The 21,434-nt window shown below is 35.4% G+C and overlaps 1 protein-coding gene across 3 annotated transcripts in view; it reads left to right on the forward strand.

Moving 5' to 3' along the window:
- Positions 1 to 21,434, forward strand: part of LOC107671710 (dipeptidyl aminopeptidase-like protein 6) — a 127,069-nt gene that overhangs the window by 80,198 nt on the left and 25,437 nt on the right. For all 3 annotated transcript variants that reach the window (XM_016464645.1, XM_016464646.1, XM_016464647.1), the window contains exons 2-7: positions 6,565 to 6,679; positions 9,131 to 9,229; positions 14,231 to 14,343; positions 14,446 to 14,520; positions 14,702 to 14,754; positions 15,204 to 15,285. In XM_016464645.1, coding sequence (XP_016320131.1) covers positions 6,565 to 6,679; positions 9,131 to 9,229; positions 14,231 to 14,343; positions 14,446 to 14,520; positions 14,702 to 14,754; positions 15,204 to 15,285 — 537 coding nt within the window. The remainder of the gene's footprint in view (positions 1 to 6,564; positions 6,680 to 9,130; positions 9,230 to 14,230; positions 14,344 to 14,445; positions 14,521 to 14,701; positions 14,755 to 15,203; positions 15,286 to 21,434) is intronic.

Genomic DNA, 21,434 nt, shown 5'->3' on the forward strand with positions numbered 1-21,434 from the left:
AAGTCAAGTCAAGTCACCTTTATTTATATAGCGCTTTTAACAATACAGATTGTGTCAAAGCAACTGTACTGCATTAATTAGGAAAATAGTGTGTCAATAATGCAAAATGACAATAGTAAACACTAATTTTTCAGTTAAAGACAGTTCATCATTGAATTCAGTGATGGATAGCTATCCGATCGTGAAAAGACCAGGTGTAAATGCCCTTTGAAATGCATTCGAGACGGATATAAATCCAATCGCTCAAACCACTTCAGGAGGTGGTCTGGGCCGCATTCCAGACGAAATTCGACAAGTGTAAATGAATCTGGTTGTTGAAACCACATATGTAAATTTTACTCCTCCCAAAATGATAAAATAATAAACGTGTGAGAGCGTGTTACTGTAACGCCCCTGTGGACTGTTTATTGTGGTTTCTGCCCCTTTTGTTGGTTTAGCCCGTATGATCATTAAGTTAATTACCCTCATTGTGCTCACCTGTCTGCCACTAATTATCCACCCTATATCAGTTCCTGTCCATTGTGTTCCAGTTTGTCGGTTATTGTGAATGTTACCCTGAGTGTGTATGTCTCGTCTGCCTTGTTGTCGCTCCATTAAATGTCCTTATTTGAATTCTGGTCGTCCTCGTCTTCCTGCCTGCCTCCACACACCTTGACCGTGACAGGGAATGTTACCCTGAGTGTGTGTGTCTCATCTTCCTGAATCTGCCTTGTTGTGTCTACATTAAATATCTGTATTGGAATCCTTGTCGTACTCGTCATCCTGCCTGCCTCCACACACCGTGACAGTGACAGAATAACCGACCCAAAAGTAAAGTATAGCGGCGTCTTCCCCCTCGTTTGTTTTTCTGTTTTTTTGTCAGTTTTTATTTTTTCGTGTTATGGATTACCCCGCCTTCCAAATCCTCCTGCTGGAGCAGGGGGAACGCTCTCTTGAGGACCACACGGATGACTTTCTGTCCCTGGCTCACCTCACGCACTACCCGGACAACTGCCTCTGTACATTCTATCAAGTTGGACTTAACGCCACCACACGAGCGCAGTTGTCCGGGGATGGTCCTCGAGAGAGCCTCGCCACCTTCATCGAGTGGGTGCTGGTGTCCTGCAAGTCCCATCTGACAGTGGACATCGCTGACAACAACACCAGCCCCACTCCGGACCCTGAGCCCAATCTGCCTTGTTGTGTCTACATTAAATATCTGTATTGGAATACTTGTTGTCCTCGTCATCCTGCCTGCCTACACACACCGTGACCGTGACAGTTTCATAGCTCTCTTTATTCTATTGCATTTATTTGTGCTGTTGTTTGCAATTTTTTTGTGTTCTTATTTTATTACTGACTTTTTACTTGTGTTTTTTTTATGAAATTAAAACTTTGCGTTGAAGAAAAGTAGATTTTTGTTTGTATATGCTGTCAATTATAGTTCTTAGAAAGAAAATCGGACTAACAAAAAAATCGGAAATCGGAATCGGCCAAGAAAATTGTAATTGGTGCATCTCTACATAAAAGTACTGAAGGAAGTTTTTGATCACCCAACATGTGTAGGCCTAAATGTTTTTTTTGGGTCAACAAATGTTCTTTTTGGACTACGGAGGAATTTTTCAGTTCTGAAAGTTACAGTAGTACATCAAATATGTGACTCCTCAAAATACAACCCATTTTTAAGATGCCTGCTGTTACATATGGGTCACAGGTGTAGTGCAGAAATAACCTTGAAACACAGCATTCATTAAGACCTGCGTCATTCCTTCTGCATGCCTTGCTTTAATGGGATATACAGTACAGTGATAATGGATTCCAAGCCATTATGTATTTCATTTCCTATGAATGATTGCTGGAAAACAGAAGAATATCTATGAAAAACTGCAAAATTGCTCAAGATGTTCACAGTCCTTTAAAAAGCAGAGTGAGATGTATGGATGAAGATGCATGAAATTAAAGCTGTGGTTGTAAGTGAATATAATGACAGAGGAAAAGTACTATATGTCCTACATTTTATAGTTTGATTTCCCCATGGACCCTGAACGCATGAAATAAAAAGATTCAATCAGTGATGGTAAAATTTTGTACATTGGCTCATGCGTAATATTCTGTGATTTTGCTCATTAATTAAGCAGCTGTTGAAATTTTGCAATTGACATCCTTGTTCTAGAGAGTTCCAGCCCAAGCAAACTTGTGCAAAAAAAAATTGTGGCAATGCTGCATTTCTCCCCGTCAAGTCGAAGCACACAAACGGCTTCATTTTATTTATCACAAATAGCGTTCTTATCTCAGACGAGTTCAGAATGAAACTGTTGCTTTAGTGTTGAGAATATTGGATTCTAAAATTAAAGATGACTTGCCTGATATGCCTTGACATTGCGTCTTTTGTTTGTTTCAGATAAACATTTCATTTTGAGATTGAGCAGAATGCAAGCTTATATACAGACGTTTCGCACATGCAAAGAAGTCAGCTTGGTTTATTTCGATGTTAACACTGTCAAGGAATATTATTTAAATGTGAACTGTACATTTGCTTATTGATCATACTACTTTTGGTCAACCACTTGACAAACCTGTTAACTGTTTCATTCATATTTGATGTTAAACTATGTTTTTACATTTTCTATAGAAAACTACAAAACAGCCACAATGCTGGGTGGCTTTTATAGCATTCTGGTTTGGTTGCTAGGATGTTCTAGGCAGCTGCTAGGTCAAAATAACCCACTTACAGTGAATTATTTTGTCTGTTTTGATCAAGTCTGATCACTTCGAAAAGCAATAGAGCACCATAGGCATCATTCATGTCTAGGTGTGGCGAGTGTTTAATACTTAGGGTTTGGTGTTTGTATGAGCAAAAGCAATATTTTCAAGGTGATATTTCAGCAGCTGTATTTTTGAATTCATCTGTGTGAATTGAAATGTAAGCTGTCAGGCTGTTCAGCAAGCCATCTCATGTGCAGAGGTAATGGAGACAATCAACCTTCAGTTTTACAGGGACGTTTCATGAGGAACATTTGAAGTTGTCCTTGAAACTAGCTGGTAAAACAAAGATCAGTGTTATAAACCAGCTAATTATGAGAAATAGCTTACTCTTCTTTCATGTGCCACTCAGGGGCATTTCATAAGTGTATGCACTGTTTATTCTATTTAGAAGATTAGATTAACAGTAACACACTCTCTCGCTTTGTTTTTGAAAGAAGTCTCTTATGGTCCGCAAGGCTGTGTTTATTTGATCAAAAATACTGTACAGTAGCAACAGGAATTTTGTGGAAAAAAAATTAGAAAAATATAGAAAAAACATAAACATTAAAATCACTACATCATACATAAATGAGTTGAATACATCTTTTTTTATTATTAACATATCTCTAACTCCTGAACTAAAATTCATTTAGATTTTTTTTTTACCAGACAAATAATAATAAAAAAAAAAGTCCTGAGCTCATACTGAAAAAAGGGAATAAAATTCTTGAAAAGAAAACTTAGACATTGTTTTACTAAAATATTATTCCTGTTAAAAAACTAAACATACAAGACTGAAATAGTGATGAAAAGTCATAGAAAATCATTGATCAGAATCCCTGATGATGTTTAATCCTTTTAAAATGAGTGCTATGCTCTTATTGGTTACTTAAAGTGTAATCAAATTAGCTTAAATATGATATATTACAAAAAGTATATAATATTTTCAGAGTTTTCTGCACATTCCATGTGTCTCTGTCTATAGCTAACAATTGAAATATTGTGTTTTAGCTTCTCTTGATGCAAAACTAGACCCTAGTTCATTTGAGGTGACCACCTCACTCCAGCCTTGACAAGATTATACTTCAATTTGATTTTAGACTCAGTTCTGTAAAAGAATCACTACTGCTTTTAGGAAAGTCAGTTTAGCGAATAGACACGTGGTTTTTATTTGGACACAGATAGATTTCAGCATTTAGTGTAAGATGGTGTGTTGCCATTCAGTTTCGGAACACTCTTTGTGTTTGTGGCTTGTCTTTTTTCAGTGCATCTGCATTTTTGTCATCACAGCTGTAGAGGAGCTGTTTCATTAGCAGTAGTTTTGTAAATTCTCCCATAGCAATGAACTGCTTTAATTGGGTGCTAGATAGAGAGGAGTTTGAGCACATCATATTTTTTTACATCATTGGGGTCAGATGAGATGGTGGGATTGTAATTAAAGCTAACTGCTGTGTGTTCTTTCTTGTTGTTGAAATAAGCCAAAAGCATAATTTACAAACCCACTCTCAGACATTAAAGCACTAAGCCACTCAAATCAGTGGGCCACTCAATTCACTTATAATTGCATGGATTATTTATAAAACCACCCAGAGTATTATGTCTATGTGTAATTTTAGTTGTTCCTACATTTTTTACTCACTCACAAATTCATGTTTAGGCACAGTCACTGACTGAGACCCAGTGTGCTACAGTGATTTTCAAAAAAGAAAAAGAAAAGTGTAAAAAAAGTAAAAAATTGTAAATGTATTTTTTATATTGGTCTAATAGAAAATGATAGTTTCTGGTTTGAACCTTTTTTGTTCAGTTGGTCTAAAAGCAAATAAACCTTTGCATGGAAAAAAATAAAATAAATTATTTAAATAGTATACTTTTGCTTGATTATTGTGGGTTTTATTAATTTGTCTGGTATTTTTGTTTTGTAACAGAAAATATGATGCATATTCTGAAAAGACATCACAATAAACATTAACATCTTTCAAAGTTGTCTATATTTGTACTAGTACAGTTAATAACCTAAATTAAACCTTGACTAAAATGTTTTTAGTTTTATCTTAACTGAAAATTCTACTTTCATATTATAGATAATTTAGCTGTTGTTTATGGTGAAAAGTCCATCAGGCCAAAAAACGTATTACGTTGACCTACAATAAATAACCTTTTGGCTTACGTCCATGGGCATCAGAAGCAACAAAAATGTGGGTGGGTCCAACATAGTGTAAGTGTAACTGTAATTCAATGCTGCAACAAAGACTATATGATGCCTTTAAAAGCAACAGGTGAACAACTGATGAACATTCACTTAAATAGCAGCTTGTTTAAAAATAAAGGTGCTTCAAAAGGTTCTTCAAGCGATGCCATAGAACAGGGATCCTCAAATCTGGCCCACGAGATCCACTTTCCTGCAGAGTTTAGCTCTAACCCTAATCAAACACACCTGAGCAAGCTAATCAATGTCTTCAGGATCATTAGAAAATCACAGGTAGGTGAGTTTGATCAGGGTTGGAGCTAAACTCTGCAGCGCATTGGCCATCCAGGGCAAGATTTGAGGAACCCTGCCATAGAAGAACCATTTTTGGTTCCACAAAGAACCATTCAGTCAAAGGTTCTTTAAAGAACCATCTCTTTCTGGAGGGCCGGTGTCCTGCAGAGTTTAGCTCCAACTTGCCTCAACACACCTGCTGGGAAGTTTCTAACATACCTACTAAGAGCTTGATTAGCTGATTCAGGTGTGTTTAATTAGGGTTGGAGCTAAACTCTGCAGGACACCGGGCTTTACTCTGCTTTTGAAATAGACCAGCACCGTTCAGTGTTCCCTAGTGGCTCCAAGCACATCGGTCCGGCTCCCTTGCACCAGACAGACGTCCCACCAGCGCTCTCACACTAGTGCTGCTCTGACCTAATGACTCACTGCATCATCAGCTTCTGCATCACATAGCCTACAAACAGCAAACAGACTGTTCAGGACAAGCAAGAGAAACACAGTAGATACAAACATCATCAGTGTTTGCCAGTGAAACCACATCATCTGCATATAAATATAAAATAAAGTCTTTGATTGATGTATTTTCCTTGTTGTAACTGGCTACAAAGTCTGCAGTTGACTTTGCACGAGTGAACCAGAGCCTATTAAGCAATGAAACTTGTCGTGAAGCAATTTTAAACTCACAGGTTTGAAGTATTCTTGAGCAGCCATAGACCTGATACTGTATATTGGCTAGACAGATAAAACAGGGAGATGATAAACTGATCTATATTCGACCATTTTGAGATTATTATCAGTGAATAACTCTGCCCGCTCAGCTACCAGCCACCTTGTCAATACACAAATGCATGTCAATGCATGTTTTTTTTATTTTTTTAATTTCCAGTTAAAAAATTCCAGTTTAATTGCAGCATAGTATTAGGCATATCTCATTTGCCTTAATTAAATTGTATTGGCCTTTATCACATGCATTGTCATTACTTAAAAGAAAAGTAAAACAGTGGCCAATTAAGTAAATATTTATTTATATTTATTTCGGAGTTTTATAAAAACGCTGTCTGTCTCTGTGTATATTGGCAAGTCTTCAAATTTTTACTTCAGTAATCTTCCCACACCTGCTTAACACCCTCTGGCTCAGCCTGCTACAGTAGCCACGCCCCCAGACTCTTGCTATTGGTCGAGCTAGGATGATTGACGGATCTGAGCGGACCACTCTAAATGTTTTGATGGTGCCTAGATTCTCGAATTGCATATTTATAGTAGTCAATGAACAATAAACTGGGTTAAGAGAATGTATTTTGACATAAAAATTCTTAGAGCTTTAAGCGTTTACATGTCTGTGCTTGTGTGTTTGACAGGAGCTGGTTGGCAGTAGCCCTCCGCAGAGGAACTGGAAGGGAATCGCCATCGCCCTGCTGGTCATCCTGGCCATCTGCTCTCTGATCGTAACCTCCGTCATTCTATTCTCACCAAGTGCGTGCTGCTGTCCGCATGCCTCTCACATTTAATCATTAATACAAGTCTAAAATGCAAACAAAAAGTAGTTGTGTCCTCATTCCTGACATGTGTATTTCTTCACATAAACCTGCATTTGTTAGATCTTTGTATATCGTTAGTATAAACTCCCATTGTACAATGCAAATATACTAGTAAGCATGTTTAGGGCTGTCTAATTGCATATTATCATTGTTTACTTATCCATTTAGTTTTCTGGTTTAGATCAAAGCTATCCCTCTAATGAATAATGGGACTGTAATGTAGGTCATGCTGAGATCTAATTGAGAATACATTTTTAACAGTAATGTTTGTAGTCATATAAGCATTTGGCAAAACATCACAGGTAGTTTTTGTGTGTTGTTTGCCATGCTGTTTACTTCTCATATTAAAGATAAAACACAAATCTTCTCTGGAGCAGTTCATGTTCAGGATGGCGTAAAATGATTTAAATGTTTTTAAAAATTTATGTCATGCATTCAAATTTTAGTGCTTCAACAGACAACATTTCCAATTTTTAAGTTTGTTTTAAATCTAATATTTACATTTAATTTTTTTTTATTTTATTACTGTAAAATTTCCATATACTTCAACTTATAAACTTAAGTTCAGTTGCTGCCTTAAATTTTTAAGTATACTCAAATTGGCTGTACATGTTATTTCAATCTAAATGATATTAAACTGACTTAAATTATTAAGTTATGAAAAAATTAAGATGAAGATAAAATGGTTAAATTAATGTGATGAGTAAATGGAAAAAAAAAAAATATTGTATGTTGCCATGACTCAAATCATTTTTTTAAGTGAATTACAGATTTATTTCAATTAAGTTTTTTTTTTTTTTTTTAGCTAAGGATAACAATACTGTTATAGTGATATTTGTTCCATATGATATATGAAGAAATGGATTGTCATTCCACTTTACCTTTCTTGCTTCTACTCTTGCAAAGTGTTGCAAGCCAGTTGTAAAGTGTTAAAATCCTGAATGGATACTTGTTATGTAGGGAGACGAACGATGAGCGTATAGTCGTCTAATAACAAAAAACCTCTGGCTGATTAGATCAATGTGCAGATCAATAGAGCTCTGAATAGAATGAGACACACTAGGGAGACCCAGTCTCGCCCTGCACCTCGTGTCAGCCCTAGTAATTGGCTGTGGCCCTGTGGATCAGCAAGGGAGTTGTTTGCTGAAGCCAGACCTCAGGGGACAGAAGCCAGACAATATGGTGGGAGCTATGCATACATTTATTTAAAAAAAAAAAAATGTTGTTTTCCCAATTTAAATTTTTTATGTTTGGAGGTCTTATGAGGCCCGAGGGAGGTGGTTTATAACAAATTCCAGAGTTACTTTCAAAATTTGAAGTTTGCCATCACTGAGAAAAAAGAGAAATGCACACCTGAAAAAGAAGGTGTAAGTTGGTGTACATTTTGCAAGAAAATACTATTGCTCAGTTTACTTTTTTAGGCTACTATTTTTCAGTCTTTCTGCTTCAAAATGTCACGGTTTAATTAAATGTGTTAATTGCCATTTCTGTGAAATTTACTAGGAATTTCTGAGTGAAAATTTCCATTTAGTGCTTAAATATGGAGGAGCTATTTCAAGTTTGCAGGTGTACACTAGGACAGTGGTTAGAAAACATATTCAGCTGGCAGACCACCAGGGGAAAAACACCAAACACTTTTATTGTTGAATGTATTGTTTGTATTGTTTTTAAATCAACGTGGATTATGTAATATATTTATATTATATATGCAATTTTCTAAACTTTAGAGTGTTCACGCTAGATTGAACCCACTTTTTGAAATATTTTAGTACAACTCAAGTACATCTTTATATTTAATTTCATTTTTATATTTAATTTTTATTGTCTTTGAAACTGGGTTAAAATGTACTGCTGAATGCACTGACAAGCATTTATGGTAAACTAACTATACTTTAATGTTATTTCTTGAAACTTGTATGTCATGTATTTATATTTGCAATTACATATTTGTAATGTCACAGTTGCAGGTTAGTATATTCAAAATATATGAACTCTACACATAAAATCGAATAACACTACAGTTAAAAGTACTTTGCTTTACTTAGTGTGCTTTAGTATGTTAGTCAACACACAAGTATAAGTGTACTTTAAAGTAATAAATGTTATGAAATAGAATGACTTTAAAGTAAAACTTTTAATTTAACATTAAAGCACACTTTAAAAAAGCGTGAAAAGTAGTCATGGAAGTTAACTCTCTTTAAGTATCTTAAATTGTCTTTTGTCATATATTATCTGCAAGTGCAGTTATATATATATATATATATATATATATATATGTACACAGTATATATATAAAACTATTTTAAATTTTATTAAGCAGTTTGTCTTGACAAACTTCTCTTTTCTAGTCTGTTCTTGTAATATTGTCCAAATCTTCTGCTCACAGGTAATGATGACAGTCTGGCCTCCAAGAAGAAAGTCACGATTGAGGACATGTTCAGTGGGAAGCTCCAGGCACACGACCCTGAGGCAGCATGGATTAGCGGTGAGTGGCGGTTGAGTTTTACTCCCTGTTGTTCAGCTGCCAGTGCTGTGGGTGGATGCTGCACCTTTTGCATCATCTCATAACACCAAAGAGAGAAACTGCATCAGGATCTGCATCTAAAGCCTCAGACTGATCGAATGCAATCTCTGTGGTAATTCAGATGAAAATCCCCATTTAATATGGACCAGTGTGGAGATATATTCTCCCCCTACATTGCTTATTCTTCTCTTCCTTTGTTTCAGGCTTGAATTCTTTCAAGTTGGTTTAGAGGCTCTGGGTTTTCATCATACACTTATAGCAAATGACTGGTTTAGACTGGTACATGGTTTCCAACTGGTTCAAATGGGTCATTTATGATCATCAGATGATACATACTGGTATACGTGGTTTGCTCAATGGGATTACTAGCTAGGTATTTATTTTTGACAAGGTAGACAATCTTGTTCAAGTAGTTTAGTATGAAAACGAAATGGAATAAAAAAAAAATAAAAAGTTAATTGTGACTTTTATCTCACAATTAAGCCATTTTCTCACAATTCTGCGCTTATATATATCACAATTTTGTATTTTTTCCTCACAATTCTGAGATAAAGTCTTTTTTCTCAGAATTGTGAGATGTACATTATGCTCACAATTTTAAGAAAAAAGTCAGAATTTGGAGATAAAAAGTTTGCCAATTGCCTTTTTTATTTTTAGTTTGATAGTAGAAACAAAAAACAATTGTGAGATGTAAAATTCGCATTCTGAGGAAAAGTCTGGATTTGTAGATATAAACAAGTCAGAATTGTGAGATGCAAACTCAGAATTCTAAAAATAGTCAGAATTGCTAGATATAATATACTCCTGAAAAACCTGAATTTTTTATATGTGACCCTTGAGCACAAAAGCAGTCTTAAGTCGCTGGGGTATATTTGTAGCAATAGCCAAAAATACAGTGTATGGGTCAAAATTATTGATTTTTCTTTTATGGCAAAAATAATTAGGATATTAAGTAAAGATCATGTTTCATGAAGATATTTTGTAAATGTCCTACCGTAAATATATCTAAACTTAATTTTTGATTAGTAATATGCATTGCTAAGAACTTCATTTGGACAACTTTAAAGGCGATTTTCTCAATATTTTGATTTTATTGCACCCTCAGATTCCAGATTTTCAAATAGTTGTATCTTAGCCAAATATTGTCCTATTGTCAATGGAAAGCTTATTTATTCAGCTTTCAGATGATGTATAAATCTCAGTTTTGAGATTGAGATTCTATTCCCCCCATCTATTCATTTGTTTTTTGTTAGGGGGGCGTTATGTCATTAATATGTTTAATGTGTTTAGTTAGTTTCAGTTTCATGGACTTTTAGTTTGTATTCTTTAGTTCCTGTGCTACTTTGTTTGATTTTCCCTCACTATTCAACTGTGTTCATTTTGGTGGGTGATTCATTTGACCTGTACAGGTGTTTACCATTATTACCCTCATTTGTTTTGTATTTGAGTTGCAGTCTTTTCAGTTCCCAGTGCTCCGGCTTAAGCACATTTACAGTACATTTGTTACAGTATTTATTCATTTTTGTTAATGTTAGTTAACACAAATACAGCTGTTCATTGTTAGTTCATGTTAGCTCAAGTCCATTAGCCTAAAATAATATTAACAGAAACAACTTTTGATTTAATCATGTAAATAACATCTAATAAATGCTTTAGAAGTATTTTTCATTGTTAGTTTGTGTTAACTAATGTATAACAAATGGAATCATATTGGTAGTTGTAAGGCATTTGCGAACATCACACAAATGAACGAGGGAATCTCCGCATTCCACCTACGTGCGTTTCTCCTGTCACAGACAAAGACAATTCTTAAGACAATCATTTAAAATCATTTAAAGTATCGGAGCAATATACTCCCAAATAATATGCTTTCTGTTTGATGTGTTATTAATAATAATTCATTCCCTTACAAATGAGTTAATTTCTTACATAGTCAACAAATAGGTAGGTAGTTAGGTAGTTAACCTTATCGTAACGTGTTACTGTTGAACTTTAGAGTGCTTTTTTGACCCACTTAAGTAGGACTTAAGTACAACTTTATGCAATTTCATAATTCTGTTGTCTTGAAATATGGTTAAAGTGTACTGACAAATGTACTGACAAGAATTTAAATATACTTTGTCATTTCGATTAAAACGTGTATGTCATGCATTTTAATATATTTGTAATTACACATTTCTAACGATGAAGTTGCAATTGTGTACAATTAAAAGATATGATCTTTAAATGTAATTTTAAATAACACAGTTAAGACTACAATCAAATACTTCACATGTACTTTAGTTGGTTAGTCAACACCTCAAAATAAGTGTACGTCTGTAAAGCATGACAAAAGATTATAAAACCATTTAAAATGTACTTTAAACTAAGTACAACTTTAAATTGAGATTAATACAAAGTGTACTTTCTAAAAGTGTAATAAAGTGTGTTAAGTCATATAGTCAAGGGAACTCTCTTGAAGTACAATTAGGTATAATTACTCTTTAAGTAAAGCGGCCTTTTTCATTAATATTATATTATCTGCAAGTATATTTTTTATAAAATTATACTTTTGAAATACACTACAAGTGCACATTCAGTACAATTAATCACACTTCTTTGTCACAAAGGAAGCTATTACATGAACAAATCAATGGTAGGGTTCTGGAATAAAAGCTCTGTCTCAGACTACAGTGCTCATGCTGACAGCAAGAAAAGCATAATCACTTAAACCAACACTGAACTTCAGAGAATTGGAACTATAACCAAGCACTTCTGCTTGCTGTCCTGTTTTTACACGCTATCATTGCAGTTCTCACTGAGGTTGTTCTGGTGTATGTCTCTAATGCTAAGGCTTTTGATGATGCTTTATTTTAGCTATTACTTTAATTGTCCTGTGCTTGAAATTTCAATCGATTTTGGCAGGGTGAAGAATGGGGTGTCCTTGTGTGCTTGTTATAAAGGTGCAGGCCTGGTACCTTGTAAACCGTGCAAAAGATGTAAATCATGTTTTCATCTGCGTTTTGATTAATCATTTTTTTGTTATTCTGCTGCTGAAAATGCATTTGTTGATTTAAGGTTGTGTTTACCTTGGAGAAACAGCCCTATTATTCTCTCTCTGACATGCTCCACAACTCAGCGTCGAGCCTTTCTAAAAGCGATCACTCGTCTGTATTATTTATCAAGGCGGGTGCTATCTGCATTCAGGTCTGGAGCAGACTTGTTTACCAGGTAGGTATAACATTTACAGCCTGAATATATAAAGAACACAGTTGCTTTAGCAAAACAGGAACTTTTAAAGCTGGGACAATTGGGCCAGTGCTTTAAAATGAGCTGTAAAAGGGTTTTAAAGGCTTTTCAAAAGAAATGAATGAATACATTTATATGGGTTGTAAAAATAAACCCAAACCATTTTATGTGCATGAAGCACAATAGTAAAACTATCTGTCTGTTCTCCCGAATGAAGCAATTGTCCATAAATCTTACTCTATTGTTATTTATCGATCTGCTATTTCATATAAATATGTAACAATTTTTTTTTCTTTTCTTTTTTGCTTTGTCATTATGATGTATGGAGTGTAGACTGATAGTAGTTTAACATAAGGCAACAAGCTGTCCTAAGTAAAGAGAAAATACGTCTCTCTCTCTCTCTAGGTTTATTTTGTGATAATGACCAGTAGACTGTACATTAATTGGATATCATTTATGTGAAGGATAATCTTTTTTTTTCTTTTTTTTTCAAAGACACTGAGCTGCTGTACCGTACCCCTGACGGCAATGTGATGGAACACAACTTTAAAAAATATTTATTTACTGTATGCATGTATGTATGTATATATATATATATATATATATAATATATCTATAGTAAAAGCAATAATATAAAAATATCATTACAGTTAATTTTTTTAAATATATAATATATTATTTTATGTATGTAATATATATTTGTATTTTAATATATTTATTATATATTTTAAAATGTAATTTATTCCTGTGATGAACCTTTACTCCAGTCGTCAGTGTATATTATGTCATATCTATATATTAAGTAAGAACTAATATCATCAATATTTCATTATTAAGTTTTTCTTAGATCCATACAACTTCCGAATAGTCTCCAGTTGAATGTTCAATCATGAAAGTTCTTTCAGAACATCTGCCAGTTGCCTTAGGAGATTTTGGAGGAGGGAATCTGCTTCTCAATTTTCACTCCAAAACTGCCTATAGTGGTTTGATAATAATGAAGTCAGGTGATTTGTTTGGCTAGGGAAGATCAGGTTCATCTTATATTTTGCATTTTAGGACAGGTGTCCGTGATTAAAGGTTTAGCAATAACAGCTCTTTCATAGATGTTGGCTTTGTGAAGTTCTCTGTGGTCAGCTTTTGTAGAAACAGGGACTTCACCTTTGCTGCAGTGGTTCTGTGTTGTTTAGCCTGTGCTCAACGGTCCTATCATTCACGTGTTCATCCACTATTCTTCTTCACTGATCTTGCCATTCTTTGTGTTCTTAAAACAGCAAACAATTGGGCTGTTGAGGTTACAGATGCTCCTGCTAAACTTTTGGCTTCCATGATTTGTCCTTTGTGTAAATCTGACACATCACCCGTTTCGCCGAGCACTTGTACTAAACACTGCTGAGCACAACTTGTACTGCACTGATATACAACCTAGAGAAGTAAAGAGAAAAGTAATTGCAATGTTTGCTTTTTTTTTCACTGTAGTCTGCATGAATAATATAATAATGGCCATTATTTTGTCCATATATATATATTGTTTGTGTTTGTGAATTATTAATGATTAATTTGGAACATAGCTGTGTAATAGCCTAATGGATATTATCCCAAAAGAAACCGATTGATAGTGATAAAATACGTCTCTCTCTCTCTCTAGGTTTATTTTGTGATAATGACCAGTAGACTGTACATTAATTGGATATCATGTATGTCAAGGATAATCTTTTTTTTTCTTTTTTTTCAAAGACACTGAGCTGCTGTACCGTACCCCTGACGGCAATGTGATGGAACTCAATGTGCTGTCCAAAACCAACAAGACTTTGGCAGAGGGCAAGATGTTCGAGAGTTTCAAAAACCAGGTTCTTACCACTTTGATTAACATCAAAAACATTTTTTTTTTACTAAAGAAAAGTAACTTCACATCCAAGATGCATGCCCTTTTTTTTTTCCTTCGGTTTCAGGGATCCTACAAACCGATCAAACTCCAAGTATCTCCTGATCTAAAATATGTGCTGGTGGCCTACAATATTGAACCGGTAAATGCTTTGTATTCTGATTTATAATGTGAAGGATCCAGCTGTTTGTTCCTCAGATTCTCTAGTCTTTTGTTGCAGAGTCCTCTTATCTGTTGCATCACATCTCTTTCTAAAAGATGATGACACGATGTGCGACTGATCGCTTCTAAAGGCCATCTCGTCTGTTCTCTTTGTTCTACAGCTTTATCAGTATTCCTTCACGGCCTATTACATCATCTGCAGCCTTGATTCTCCGTAAGTCTTGTTGTTATGACATTCTCACTGCTTTTTACTGTCCTCTCGCCTGAGCTCTTCAGAGAGACCTGAATTGTGGGTAGCACTGCCACCTAGTGTGTTTCATAAGAATTGGTGTCATTTCCCCAGAGCGGTCCATGCCTGCAAATATAACTTGTCTCCCTCCCACCGATCTAAATTATTCATTACATGTAGCGTTAAACATCGCAAGTGCATTCAGTGAAATACATTAGACTTCATATAGGTTACACATCTACACACACACATCTTTCTCATTCAGCTCACACACACACTTTTACACTCTCTCTGTCATTCTAACAGATACATATGATATTATTTGACCTTCTCTGGTGTCAAATCACAATACATTTCATACATGAATGCATACATGAATGCAAAGCAACACACAAACACACAAAGTTGTCCTGCTTTGGTTTGTTTTTTGACAGAGAGAAAGTGGAGCTGACCCCTAATGAGGTGCAGAGCACCGTACTGCAGTACGCCGGATGGGGTCCCAAAGGACAGCAACTGGTAAGAGAAACACAAACACACTCTGATGACAAACTCACAGACCGATGAGTCTCTGTCAAAATGAGGTTTATAGAGGTAAACTTCAAAACTTCAAAGCTACAATTAAATACCACAAAACACAAACACTGTTATAAGAGGTTGGTTTAATATTGTACAAGTTACTACACTCAAAAAATGCAAATATTGTCTAAATATAAACGCTTTGTATTCTTACTGTATTTTATATTATTTTTCTGGAAATGTTTGGGTTTTATTGAAACAGGCGAACATACATGTAATGACCATCATGATCATAATCGATATCAAATCCTGGTTTGTTTTCATCCACTGGTCCTGATAGAAATCTAAAGAAGCTAAAATCACCTCTAATCTTTAGAAAAGAGAGTGCTTTAGGCTTTCAGCTCAATTTGACTTTTAGAAGTAAAACAGCTCTTTTTCAGGCTGCTAGAAGCTGAGCTGTAAATAGTAATTGCATCTATAAGGCAAGTATATATTTTAGTGCAGCTGTATATTTTAGCTACTCACTATTTCACTGTAAGTCACAATAAAAAACAATTACTTACCTTTTTTAATTGTCTTGTAGCTTGACATATACACTAGTTCAAAAGTATGGTGTCAGTATATATATATTTTTTACATAAATTAATACTTTTATTCAGCAAGGATGCATTAAATTGATCTAAAGTGACAGTAAAGACATTTATAACGCTACTAAAGATTTCTATTTCAAATCAATCGTGTTCTTTTGAACTCTTTATTCACCAAAGAAACCTGAAAAAAATGCATCACATTTTCCACGAAAATATTAAGCAGTTTTGGCTGAACTATCCCTTTGAAACATTTAAAAGCTACAGTTAGTTAGGGGTTTCTTTGAATCTCTGACTTTGGGGAAGAGTAATAGTGACTCTTACCCTTCCAAACGCCACTAATTGAGGTCAGAAAGAAACTAAAATCAGCTCTTTTGAAGTGAGGTTGTGTCATGCTGCTTTACTAAAGCTCCTGCTTTATCTCGGCCAGCATTAAACAGACACAATCAGGCCGATATGAGCAGCTCACATTTGTTTATTTGCTCCACATTTTTTTTTTTTTTTAAATATTGAGCAGAATTATATGGACATGTGGGTAGTTAATACAAAACATCAAGCAGTGTGACTTCATGTAAAATTATTGTAAACACTATTTTCTAATTCTAGTATCATTTTTATAATGCTGATTTCAGAAGATACACTATTGTTCAAAAGTTTGGGGATGGTAAGTTTTGTAATGTTTTTGAAAGTCTTATGCTCACCAAAGCATTTATTCGACCATATATACAGTAAAAAAATAATATTGTAATAAATAACTATTTTAATATATTTTATTCATGTGACGCAAAGCAGCATCATTACTCCAGTCTTCAGTGTCACATGATCCTTCAGAAATCATTCTAATATGCTGAATATGCTGTTAGGAAACTTGTATTATTATTATCAACATATAGAAACAGTTTAATAAAAAACTGACACATCATTTACTCACCCTCACATTGTTCCAAACCTATATGAGTTTCTTTCTTCTGCTGAACACAAAAGAAGATATTTTGAAGAAGGCTGGGCAACAATCAGTTGCTGGTAGCCATTGACTTCCATAGTATGGAGAAAAAAAAAATAATGGTCCAACTTCCTACCAACATTCTTCAAAATATCTACTTCTGTGTTCACATCGAACAAGACAAACACAGACACAGAAGCATTACTGTGTTTGTATTAGTAGTCTGTTGTTTTAGTGTCTTATCAGTCAACACAAGAAGTGCAATATAATCCAAGCCTGGAATATTTGTGTTATAGTGTTTACCTGCAAACACAAACTCATAAATGTATGGCACTGCACTGCATTGTCATAATCATACACAAATACATATTTGCTTTGTGTGTTATAAATAAAGCACACATGCTCACTTGTGTTTGTGTGTGTGAGCGGAGCATCAGGTGTGTAATTTTCCGGGCGCCCGTATGCTGTCCCGCGCCCTGCGCCTCCTGCAATTAGTTTCCATGACAATCAGCAGGGGTCTGCGCAGCCAGAACCTACACTGAAGGTCACATCCCAGACTCCTCCGGGGGGGAGAGAGCGCGAGACGGATCATGGATGAGCAGAGATAGAGATGTAGAGGAGTCGCTGTACATCACAGGTGTGATGGAGGAGAACGTACATTCAGCGGGACGGGGGCCAGAGTGTAGACACATGCCATTGGCTCCGTCCCAAAACCTACTGAACCGCCTCGCTGTCTACATAGGCAGCTGCCTTCTAAAGCTCAAAATAGCATTGCAACAGTGCATAATGCATTACATCATGAACAAGATGATGGATTATCAATGCACAAATCAATTTCAGAAATCCGATAATGGTTTTTCCTGTATTATGTTGTTATTATAGCATGGGACACATCATAATAATTGAATCTTTTCCATCTCATCTGTGTCTCCACTGTAGTTCTACAGGGATGATGTATTTTTGTAGGCCAACCCTGAAGTTAGCATTAAATTGTTTCTCTCTTCAGAAATCATTCTAATATGCTGATTTGCTGCTTAGGAAACTTGTATTATTATTATCAACATATAGAAACAGTTTAATAAAAAACTGACACATCATTTACTCACCCTCACATTGTTCCAAACCTATATGAGTTTCTTTCTTCTGCTGAACACAAAAGAAGATATTTTGAAGAAGGCTGGCCAACAATCAGTTGCTGGTAGCCATTGACTTCCATAGTATGGAGAAAAAAAAAATAATGGTCCAACTTCCTACCAACATTCTTCAAAATATCTACTTCTGTGTTCACATCGAACAAGACAAACACAGACACAGAAGCATTACTGTGTTTGTATTAGTAGTCTGTTGTTTTAGTGTCTTATCAGTCAACACAAGAAGTGCAATATAATCCAAGCCTGGAATATTTGTGTTATAGTGTTTACCTGCAAACACAAACTCATAAATGTATGGCACTGCACTGCATTGTCATAATCATACACAAATACATATTTGCTTTGTGTGTTATAAATAAAGCACACATGCTCACTTGTGTTTGTGTGTGTGAGCGGAGCATCAGGTGTGTAATTTTCCGGGCGCCCGTATGCTGTCCCGCGCCCTGCGCCTCCTGCAATTAGTTTCCATGACAATCAGCAGGGGTCTGCGCAGCCAGAACCTACACTGAAGGTCACATCCCAGACTCCTCCGGGGGGGAGAGAGCGCGAGACGGATCATGGATGAGCAGAGATAGAGATGTAGAGGAGTCGCTGTACATCACAGGTGTGATGGAGGAGAACGTACATTCAGCGGGACGGGGGCCAGAGTGTAGACACATGCCATTGGCTCCGTCCCAAAACCTACTGAACCGCCTCGCTGTCTACATAGGCAGCTGCCTTCTAAAGCTCAAAATAGCATTGCAACAGTGCATAATGCATTACATCATGAACAAGATGATGGATTATCAATGCACAAATCAATTTCAGAAATCCGATAATGGTTTTTCCTGTATTATGTTGTTATTATAGCATGGGACACATCATAATAATTGAATCTTTTCCATCTCATCTGTGTCTCCACTGTAGTTCTACAGGGATGATGTATTTTTGTAGGCCAACCCTGAAGTTAGCATTAAATTGTTTCTCTCGCCAAAAAGCCAATAGGGGTTTTCCATTGGCTTTTGAATTATTTTAGAAAATATGCTCTGTGAACAACTAAAGTTTAGGATTCTTACATGTTTTGTTCATCAAGATAATCTACACAAATGAACACAACCTTTTGGAGCCTAAATAGAGTCGGCAGAAGTAAAAAGCTAGAGTTCGCCTATAAACAAACTACCACCATTAAGAACCTGACAAATATATGAATCTTTATTTAAAATTGAGAAGTTGAGAATAGTTTGTCGGAATGCTGTAAAGCAGATTATTGAGAACATGCATTTATTTGTTCAGTATGATGACTTCTAAAGTCCCAGACAACTGCTGAAGTCCAATTTAGCCACTTGTTAGCAAAAATTACGAGTGGGATATCACTTATATTTTTATGCTGCAGGATAAAATGTGAAAAAAAATCTTGAGCTAATGTTTCCTAATTTTAGGCATTTAATCAAAAACCAATTCCAAAAACCTGTTGACTTCAGGAAAAAATGCTAACTTGTTTCCAGGATTTAGGACTTTCTGCAGCACTCGATTGGTTGTTGTAAAATAGCTTCAGCTTTCTCAACTTCACAATAAAGTAAAAGAAATAGTTCACCTAAAAATGAATATTCTTTCATCATTTACCCTCATTCCAAACCTGTGACAGTAACACTAAAAACACTTCACGGTCAAATATTTTTTTTAAAGTTTGTGTTCCACAGACATAAGAGACTCATACAGATTTGGAACATCTTGAGGGTGATTAAATGATGGATGCCCTACCACCTACACACCTGTGATGCACAATGCTCCCCACTGTATGTCGCAGCTCACTGGGATTTGGGAACAGTGAAGTTGTCTCCTATGAGCAGGTCACACAAATGTGTTTTTGAAGCTTCTTTTTGTCTTTTTATTGTTTTGCTGCCTGTGGTATGTGTTTTCATCCTCATTAGACTATAGCAGTAAAGCAGTGATTCATAGTGAATTCATTAATGACAGAGCACTGAGTCATTATCTGCTGTCTGTCTGTCTGTCTCATGAGCTGTTCCTCTCATTCTGCTCACACTCAGAGTAAATGACAGTGGGTAGAGAGATTCATAACAATAACAGATAAATACCAGGGCACAAACGCAACCATTAGTCAGAAACAAAATCAGACCACTATTCATGAACATTGCAGTAATAAGACACAATCACAGGCTTGAAATTCTTCTTAATACTAATCACTGCAAAATGCTCTTAATGGTTCTAAATGCAGTACAATTATCGATCCTCAGCATTTCCAAAGCCGCAGTTGCATCTTCTCTTAACAGTTATCTGAGCTTCTGTTGCAACCACAAGCAGTAAAAGGATCATTTTAATAAACTAGACTAGAAAAATACACAGGCCTAATGTGTGACCTCCGAATACATGCAAACACACTGCAAGCAATACAATCATTTAAAAAAAAACTTTTCACACTCTTACTAGTGTATTTAATTTTGTCCACTACTGTCCAGCAGTCGACACACATGCATCATAGCAGAATTCTGAATCTCATATGTCATATCAAACACGCTTTTTATTGACATTGTTTCCTTGGTGTCAACTAACATTTGAGCAAATTTATTTGGGGCAAAATTGTTGGTTGTGCAAGGAATGATGCCAGAAGAGACTGTAATTTGTTAAATAATTTTTCACATTAATCATTGCAATTATTTATTTCATATAAACCATCACTGAAAAGTTGGAAAGTGTCCAACAAAAAAGAAAGAAGTTAGGATGAACCGGTGACTCTGTTGTGCCGGATGAAAAGTGCTGTTCTAAATTGAATTAAAATTGGTACATTGTAAAGCTGTCCTCCTCTTAATGAAATATTGTTACATTGTAGTTTATTATCATTCTTGTTTTTAAGAGTTTGTCTTTTTTTTTCAGACATGGTCTATTTGATTTGCATAAGTTAGTACAACATATCTCTCTGTGATTTTGGCAGAATGTGATTCAGCTGCTGAAAAAATCCCACCAGAGCTTTTCACACACACACACACCCACACACACACACACACACACAAATCAAAGCCCTCTCAAGAGTGGGAAATAGTTTCACAACTCAACAAATCCAAAAAAAAATGTCTTCCAAGTTCCTCTAATAGCAGTTTATCTAGAAATGCCAATTTGATGTCGGACAACTCTAAATAAGCTCCCCCCCTCCCCACATGACTGGAAGAATGGTGAAAATAAGTGAATAAAATAACAAAAGTAAAGAAATAAAAAGAAAAAAATTGACAAAATTGACAACTGACAACATGTATATGTAGCATGATGGTAAAACTTCAGCTGATTATTTAAATTATTTTATCTACTATATATATATATATATATATATATATACATGTGTGTGTGTGTTATTTCTGGATATTATATTATTACATGTTAAAAAAAAAAGGACAGAGAGAAAACAGCACACACACACTCTCCCGGAGCTGTCAGACATCCTGCAGACAGTCTGCCACCAACCCTAATTACTGTAGC

Source organism: Sinocyclocheilus anshuiensis, unplaced genomic scaffold, assembly GCF_001515605.1.
Source record: "Sinocyclocheilus anshuiensis isolate Anshui unplaced genomic scaffold, SAMN03320099.WGS_v1.1 scaffold524, whole genome shotgun sequence".
NCBI lineage: Eukaryota > Metazoa > Chordata > Actinopteri > Cypriniformes > Cyprinidae > Sinocyclocheilus > Sinocyclocheilus anshuiensis.